General features: G+C 34.6%; 2 protein-coding genes across 2 annotated transcripts; both read right to left on the reverse strand.

Annotated features, from left to right (window-relative positions):
- Positions 1-1,774: 1,774 nt before the first annotated feature.
- LOC119628786 (A-kinase anchor protein 17A) lies at positions 1,775-3,120 on the reverse strand. The gene is made up of 5 exons (XM_038012352.2): positions 3,114-3,120; positions 2,918-3,016; positions 2,610-2,792; positions 2,481-2,538; positions 1,775-2,321 (listed from the first exon to the last, which is right to left on the reverse strand). Exons 3-5 carry the CDS (start codon positions 2,670-2,672, stop codon positions 1,921-1,923), a joined length of 522 nt encoding a protein of 173 aa, XP_037868280.1. The 5' UTR covers positions 2,673-2,792; positions 2,918-3,016; positions 3,114-3,120; the 3' UTR covers positions 1,775-1,920.
- A 3,873-nt stretch (positions 3,121-6,993) lies between these two features.
- Positions 6,994-8,606, reverse strand: LOC105841770 (uncharacterized). Its single transcript, XM_038012282.2, has 3 exons — positions 8,214-8,606; positions 7,894-8,122; positions 6,994-7,797 (listed from the first exon to the last, which is right to left on the reverse strand). Exons 1-3 carry the CDS (start codon positions 8,604-8,606, stop codon positions 7,049-7,051), a joined length of 1,371 nt encoding a protein of 456 aa, XP_037868210.1. The 3' UTR covers positions 6,994-7,048.
- Positions 8,607-8,877: the final 271 nt, after the last annotated feature.

Consider the following 8,877-nt stretch of genomic DNA (forward strand, 5'->3'; position numbering starts at 1 on the left):
AACATAAATTAATTGAGAATCAATTGGTTTTATTACTTATAGAGAAATTACACGCAGTTGCTCTGAGAAAAAAAAAATCCTGTGGACATAAATGACGCGGAATTCAAAAATAGATACCGGTTGAATAAAGAATCATTAAAGTTTCTTTGTAATCAACTTAAGCAAAAAACATCTTTAAAAGCAAGTTCCAAGGTAAGTTTGTTTTTATTATCTCAGTAGGTAGACGAGCATACGGCCCACATGATGGTAAGTGGTAACTCACTCGCTCGCTCGCTCATGTATGTTAGCAATGCTAAGGGCAGTGCCAAGTCTCTATTGTGAGAAAAGCTTAAATGTAACATAAAATTCAAACATTTCAGGTTCTTTGCGCGCTATCTTTTCATGCCACTGGATCTTACCAACGCTTAGTGGGAATGGCTAAATATTTGGGCCAAACGACTGTAAGCAAATGTGTGAAGGAAGTAACAGATGCTCTTGTAACTCCTGCAATTTTAAATACTTTCATAAAATTTCCTTATGCCAGAGCTGATAGAGATGTAATAAGAAACAAGTAAGTGTGAACTATGTAATTTTATTAATTTTATTACAAACATTCATTTTTATATTATCACGATTTGGCGTAAACTTATGACTACAAAGTAGTATTCTTATTTTTATTTTTTTTATTGCTTAGATGGGTGGACGAGCTCACAGCCCACCTGCTGTTAAGTGGTTACTGGAGCCCATAGACATCTACAACGTAAATGCGCCACCCACCTTGAGATATAAGTTCTAAGGTCTCAAGTATAGTTACAACGGCTGCCCCACCCTTCAAATCGAAACGCATTACTGCTTCACGGCAAATATAGGCGGGGCGGTGGTACCTACCCGCGCGGACTCACAAGAGGTCCTACCACCAGTACCAATTGTTTGTTTTTACCTTACAGATTTTTTGCAAAGTATGGTTTCCCAGGAGTTATAGGATGCATTGATGGATGTCATTTCCATATTTTCACACCCAAAAAAGAAGTCGAACATTTGTATTATAGTAGAAAGCATTTCCATTCATTAAATGTGCAAATGGTAAGCGCAGCTCCGCCGGCGTGTCCAAATGAAGTAAAATAGAAAATTAAACTGATGTAATGATTTTTCTTGATTTTTCTTCAATTTTAGATTTGTGATAGTGATTGTCGTATTTTAAACGTAAATGCGAAATACGGAGGAGCCACCCACGACGCTTTTATTTGAGAAAATAGCGTGGTCAACAATTATATGCAGAGCTTACATCGAAATAACGAGCAAGTGTGGTTGTTAGGTAATATTTTATTAATAACCTTTACAAATATTCAGACTAAGTTTAATTTATTTTAACTAGGTTTTTTTATTATTTCCAGGTGATTCTGGTTATCCACAGCGACCCTGGTTAATGACACCAATTTTAGATGCTGTTGAGGGAACTCCAGCTTATAAATATACAGCAGTTCATGGAAAGACCAGGGTAGCTATTGAAAATACTTTTGGGCGACTAAAAAACCGATGGCGTTGTTTGTGTAAGGATCGCACATTACACTATGCTCCAGTAAAATGTGCAAAAATCATAACAGCATGCTGTGTATTGCACAACTTAGCCATTGAGTTCAACGTACCTGAACCAGAACCAGCAGAGATTGAAAACCCCAATTTGGCTATGACAATATCTGAACATATTTTTCAAGAGAATATTACAGGAGATGGGTTAATTAGGGGTAGAGCTATAAGAAGTATTTTAGCGGATAAAATTAATAGACTTCATACATAATTTTACTTTTGTTTATTAATTTTGTAAAAATATAGTAATTGGTAATTATAATTAAGTAATTGGTAAAATAAAATAAAATAAAATAATTAATTAATTGGTAAAATAAAAGTAGTTGGTAAAAAAATATAGTAATTAAGCTTAACTTAAGACTTTCTCTCCATAAACCTCACAAAAGCTTCCATTGCCTCTTTCATAAATTCCAGCCATTGACCCTGCATCCGTAGCTCTTCATCTCTCTGTCTTACTCTTTCACGTACCTCAAATTCTCTAACTCTCAACCGATCTCTTTCTAATTCCTCATATACCCTATCACGCTCTGAAGCATACTCCCTTGCCTTTCTGTTCTTTCTTCTTTTCTTTCTTCTTTCTTCTTTCTTTCTTTCTTGCTTTTCTATATCTAAAAACATTTTTGTTAAATTGTTTTTTCTTTTTTTCTGTGGCGGAGGGTTCCACTCCTCTTCCTCGTTAATAACTGGAGGGGGAGCCTCAGTTGGTGTTGGTGGAGCCACTGTTGGTTGACTGCTTGTGCTAGGAGTGTTCCAATCTATAAATTATTCCAATATGTAATAAGCCAGTTTATACAATTAGTCTCATTTAGGTTCATAGATATCACAGCTGTGATATCCTTCTTATTTTATGTATAAAGATACAGTATTAAGAAACAATGAACTTCAATAAATCTAAAATTAAAAGGGCTACGAACCTATTTCCGGTTCCTTTAAAATAATTTGAGTATTTGGCCTCTCAGTTGAAATTTCTTCCTGAAATAAAAAAAAAATTACTTACTACATGCAATATTTATTGCACAATTGAAATGTAAAGTATAGCTAACTTGTGGAAACCCAGCTTCTTTTATCTCCATGCCAGTAGCTGCCTGCACTCCAATTATCTGCATGACCCTTTGTTCCTGGTCAGTCAATAATAAATGGAGCGCTGGTCCGCCACCAGTGCCACTAGCAGCTCTATTAATTTTAGCACACTTTTTCTTGCAATTATTCTTATAATCGCTCCACACCTTCATTAACAAACAAACATTAAATTAAAATTTCTAAACAAGAAAGATTAATAACAAAGTTAGTAGATTCAGTCAAGTGCTTCAGCAGAAAAAAATAGCGTCCCTTGAGTTAACACTTGACATACCTTACGCCATTTGTCCTCACTCTTAGGATCTCCTTCCACTTCATCTGTATAAAATTGCGACCTCGTGGACCGCCTGATGGTTTTGATAAATCTCCATTTCTGGAATATAAATTGTATGGCACATTACATAAATATTGACTGAAACACTTGAGTTAATAAAACTTTTCTAATAAATTAGAACTTTATAAGTACTTACGCTTCCATAAATTCCACCATTGTTAAATACTGTGAGTGGCTAGTTCTCATATTTAAATAGGTAAATCTTGAAAAATAAGTACTAAATTAATAAAAACAATGAAACACTTTCGCTCTTCACAAGAACTAAAGCAAACATAAACAAACTTAGCCTTGGCCGATATCAAGTGGATTCGTTCGGAATCCGAATTTTTTTGTTTTGATATCCATGACACTATTTTATTCCTTCGATTTTAATGTCATATCATGTTCTTAAATATCTTTCGTCATATGTACTTCACTTTGTATGCACTAGTTAATTATTTTTTAATTAAATAAACCGTAAATTCAAAAGTTTAAAATAAAATGACAACTTGGTTAAGTTTCCGAACGAATCATTAATTCCATATGATAATCATTTCATTCCACAAGGACCGTCCCTACTTACGTTAGGATGACGTCACTAACGTATTCGAATCGAGCTTACGATAGTTGGCAAAATGTTGTTCGTGCTGCGGAGTAACGTTAACGTATCGAGGGCTCGATACGTTAACGTTACGAATTCGTAAAATTTTCGTGCTTGGGCTACTGAACCAAGACCTGGCAACAGCTCTAGTTTTGACTTAATAGAAGGAATATCTATTTTACCCCAAGATTAAATTATTACAATTATTAACCTATATTTTTTGTTGATGTTCTCATAAATATATAAATAAATACATATGTTGATTTTAATAATTTAATTGCATTATGACGCAGAGTAAATAATGTTTTTGCACGTGAGTGTATCATGCGCAAACTTACCCCCACTACGTCAACAAATGCTCAAGAAGTTTGCCGGCTATTATACCTTTTGACGCTTTTTGCGTGGTGAATTCATTTCAGAGCCGCCAGGCTGTGATTCCACAATTAAAATCAACAACTAAGTACTCACAGTAATCAACAGCAAAAATCAAAAATATGTATCACTTTGAACGCAATCCAAACAGGAATGAACTTGAAAAAAAAGTAATTATATATATATATATATATATACTTTTCTTTTATCTATAATACTTACATAAACTAACTGATAAACACATTAACCTTCTTTACATCACGCAATTGAGTGATAGTATAGGCTAAAAAATCTATTATAAGATATGAGTGACAACCCTAACAAGCCATCCCTATTTTGTCTTTTGGCGTTCCAAGTTTGTGTTTTATCGTCCCTAATTTTTCCAATCTCGTTCCAAATTACCCCACATACGTCCCAATTTTCTCCAAAAAGAAAGGAAAAAATATACATTTATTATTTTGTCAAAATATTGTATTTAAAATAAGAATATTGCAACTTACCGTTTGTTGTGGTATTTCCAGGTGTATTAAAAACTTATATAAAATGTGATCTTATCGAAAAAACAACGATAATATTGTTTTTTTTAAAAGTTCTGTAAGCTGTTTTAAAACGCACTTTTCAACCACTATTTTCAATTTAATTTGATGAATTTTTGGGGACCAACTTAACTCATATTTAGTACTTCCATAGTTAACTTGGTTTTTCTTCTATACATTGATAAATATTACCTTAAAGAAAATTAGGTAGATTCCGTGCTACAGGTACTCTGAGAATCTTCCGCAGGTTTGTCCCAATTTACCCCATGTCATGGTACTCAGTGCTTTCCTGTACCACGAAACACACAACGACAGCTGTTGTCGACCAACTGACGCCATAACAGCGCGTACGAGTGATAAGGACAGAGATAATAATCTCTCGCTATCGCAATGTAACTCAGTAACGGTCCGCTTGTTTACGTTTATTATCTCGTCTGGTTGGCCTAAGTTTAGTTATATTTTCTTGCGTGGAGTTGTTAGGGCATTTGGTACCATGAACCTGTTGACTACTTTGCGGACAGTATTTTGCCAAAAGTGCTATTCCATTACATACAAAGCATTTCATAGTTTTGTTTGTAATATATTTCCAATAATTGGTTTCATCATAATTGATTTGCATCGATTCTGGTAATTTTTTTCATGCTCAGGAGAAACGTATACTTGTCTCCTAAAGCTCATTATGTGTGAAAAACCGGGGTCCGGGATGCCTACTATCATGAACGTTATGGGAGTCGTCCATACTTTAATACCCATTTCATTAAATTTTCCTTTAAGATATCGTGCGGGATTATGGGGCAAACGTTGGATAAAACGATACGTTTGTTTCTTGTTATAAGCGGCCAAATTTCCAATACGTAGTCTTTCACTTTAAGGTTTTTAATGACGTCAACCAATTCGTCAACTGTTTGCTTTGGGTCCAAGTACATGCAGATTCTGGAGTTGGAAATGCGAGAAATGAAGTGCATTGACGTTGATTTGGTCACTGCGGAAAGGGCTAACAAGTAATCTCGAATGATGATTCCGTCGATTGAGTTTAGCTTAACAATAGCTTGATCTTATTTCGGGTAGCTAACTTACGGGCTCCACAAGCTTTAAGCCAGCCGTTCTCACTATTTTTATCTTTTGTTTGTTATATAACTTATAATTTTTTTTGTTCCTAATGCATCTTAAATTTTATATTATTATAAATTAATATTAATATAATATTATTAATAATTTAGATAATTAGATATTAATAATTTTAAAGCATGCTGGAAACAGGAACATGAGGACGCTTTTAGCGCGATTAAAAAATATTTCGCGTCAGATCAAGTATTGGCTCGTTTGAATCATAACGCGATCATCATTTTAACTATCATAGCGTCACCATCAGGTCTTCGCCCATTTTGTCGCAGATAGAACCTAATGGAGCTGAGCGGTCTCGTTTGCGTCGCGAACCCTTAATGCTGCTGAGAAATGTTATTCTCGGGTCCAAAAGGAAGCAACCGCCATTATTTTCGGAGTTAGGCGTTACCACCAGTACCTATGTGGCAGGACGGTTTCGTTTATCTTACGCACAGACCATAAGCCACTTTTATCGATTTTTGGCCCTTATGGAGGCATACCAGAAGTTTCTGCGAATAGACTTCAGAGATATGCGATGTTTTTAAATAGCTACAAATAAAATTGAGTATGTTCGTAGCGCAGACAACATGCTTCAGATGACTCTGAAATTCGACATTGATTGATGACCATTATTTCTTCTTCATCAACATGTTCGGAACTTGAGGCTCCACTAAAATCAGATGCTGCATTTTCCGGTGGAACTAAAGCAGGTATTCGTCTTGACCTCGTGTTCTGTAAATAGAAAACTATTAATAATGTATGAAGTAGAAGTTTTAAAATCAAAGTAATACTAAATAACCTTTCGTATGGCAGCGTCCCGGTCCGGTCAGCTATATTATCTGGCGGCCGCCATAATGGAAAAAAAGCCTTGTCTGGCAGAGGTCTATCTTCCCCCTTAATTCTAGAAGATACTTTTTAGAAAAACTGTAATTAAACTGCTTTATTGTTCAAAACCAGTGCATTATGCTATAGGTTTAGAATCACAAAGGACCAAGCTATTATATTTTATACTAATAATAACTGCAAAGGTGTGAAAATAGTAAATTAATTTAAGTCAAATATGCAGATTTAGATTTTGTTCCAATTTTAGGTATAAATACTGACAGAAATGTTTAATAAAACAACTAAAGTCGGAATTTTAATTCGATTCCAGATTTGAAAATTTCAGTGTTGCAATGTTATGACAAGTACTAAATAGTGACGTTGTGAAATTATTCGATATGGAAATGGAATATTTCCGGATCGATTTTTCTCGTTTATAATTTTATTCTCGTAAACTAAACATATCAGGAAATTAAATATTTCTGAACCGATTATTTAGTTTTGACGATTAATTAACGATCTGAGAGTTTTCTTTAATAATTGTGTGTGAAATAAATAAAAAAATGTGATCATGAAAGAACATGAGAAATAAAACAGATGTATTATGGTAATATTTTATTTTATAAATTGTCGCCGTCATCGCTATCGCTATCGCTATCACTTTCTGTAACATTTATTATAAATGTGTGTGATATTGTCAATTAACACATCTAACCTACTCATTTTTTCCTCTTCTTTGACAACATGGGATACGCATTTAGACCATTCGGTAGCCGTAATTTTTTTAATGCCTTCCTGAAATAAATTTCTCACGTCTGTCAATTTGAAGGTTTTATTATTTCGAGCTACATGCCCCTTTATCTGCGCCCATATCAATTCGATAGGGTTTAGTTCGCAATGGTAAGGGGGCAGTCTTAAAACCGTGATCCCATGTTGTGCTGCCATTTCGTCTACAGCGCACTTATTAAAAGACTCGTTATGTGGAATCAGTTCTAAAAGCGTAGCTTTAACCATATCTGGTTCGTAATGAATATTTTTATTTAAAAGCCAATATTGAATGGCAGCTTTTTTCCAGCTCATTTTTGGTGCCGTTTCCAATTTTCGGGAGTGGTAAGGTGCATTATCCATCACCACAATTGAGTTTGGTCTTAATTTTGGTAAGACTGCAGCGAACCACTCTTCAAAACAAACTGCATTCATCTCATCATGGTAATCTTCACAATTTTTCTTTGCTTCAAAAATCATGAGCCCCTCTTTCAGGAAGCCTTCTTCACTACCTATATGGCTAATTATGAAACGTTTGCCTTTTCCAGATGGATTTTTTAATCCAGTGGTCAGTCCCTCCAAAAACGCTTGTCGAGATGATGTGACTTTCTTGTCCACCCAAGTTTTTTTTACGGTATGACCTTAAAATAAATATAGTACATGAACATTCAATATTACTATAAAATTTAATGTTTAAATGTATATAAATTCATTTTATGTATAAATGCTAGCCTTACCTGCGTTAATCCAAGTTTCATCTTGATAATATATATGTCTCCCTTCTCGTCGAAACTGACATATAGATCGCAAGTAACGCTGGCGCCATGTTATTATATCATATCGATCAATAAGTGTGCTCTTGCGTGATCGTGCAACAAATTTAAAATTAATATGCATCAAAAATTTTCTGAGGGTGTCTTTGGAAATCTTGGGCATTTCTGGATCATCGTTCATCACTTGTAAAATCTAAAATAGTAAATTTTATAATAGCTTGGAATCATTACTTATATATATAAGATGTAGGTATAAAATAATACTCTCTGATTGATTGACTAACCTTTGCAATGGTTGGAGGTTCATTTCGGTAAAAGAACTGATGAACAATTCTTCGTATTGCAGAGAATGTAAATTCATCAATTTTATCTTTGAAACTTCGCTTTGGTCCAGTTTTTTTAGGAGGAGTTGGCGGCGCACCTTTATTTACTTCCTTCAAAACGTTACAAACAGAGCGTGAGGTTATTCCCAATATGTCAGCAACTTTGCCCATACATTCATTTTCTTCCACAACTTCAAAGGCCTCCAATTGCGCAGAAATTTCATTTTTCACGTATTTGTAGGCGTTGCGGATCATTACTTTTTCAGTAACAGTGAAAGCTTTTCGTACACGTTTTTTTCTTGGGGACAAGAAAACATCCACGTCTTTTTGTGATGTACTTGGCTGAGGATCCATTTTGATGGAAAACCAAAACAAATAGATTCACTCAAAGTTCACAAAAAACTATAAACGTAACAACACTTTAACAAAAACCCAACAAAATATTGATTCGCAATGAAATAAGATATTCGTGCAGTCAGACTGGGAGAATGAAGCCGATTGACAAGATAAACAAAATAGCGGTAGCTGCACGAGCGCGTACGTGCAGCTACCGGCAGCCGCCAATACAGAAAACTATCTAGGCTATTTTATTATGTATAAGTTTTGTTTTTAATATTAAATCAAA

The sequence above is a fragment of the Bombyx mori genome, chromosome 1 (genome assembly GCF_030269925.1).
Source record: "Bombyx mori chromosome 1, ASM3026992v2".
Lineage (NCBI taxonomy): Eukaryota > Metazoa > Arthropoda > Insecta > Lepidoptera > Bombycidae > Bombyx > Bombyx mori.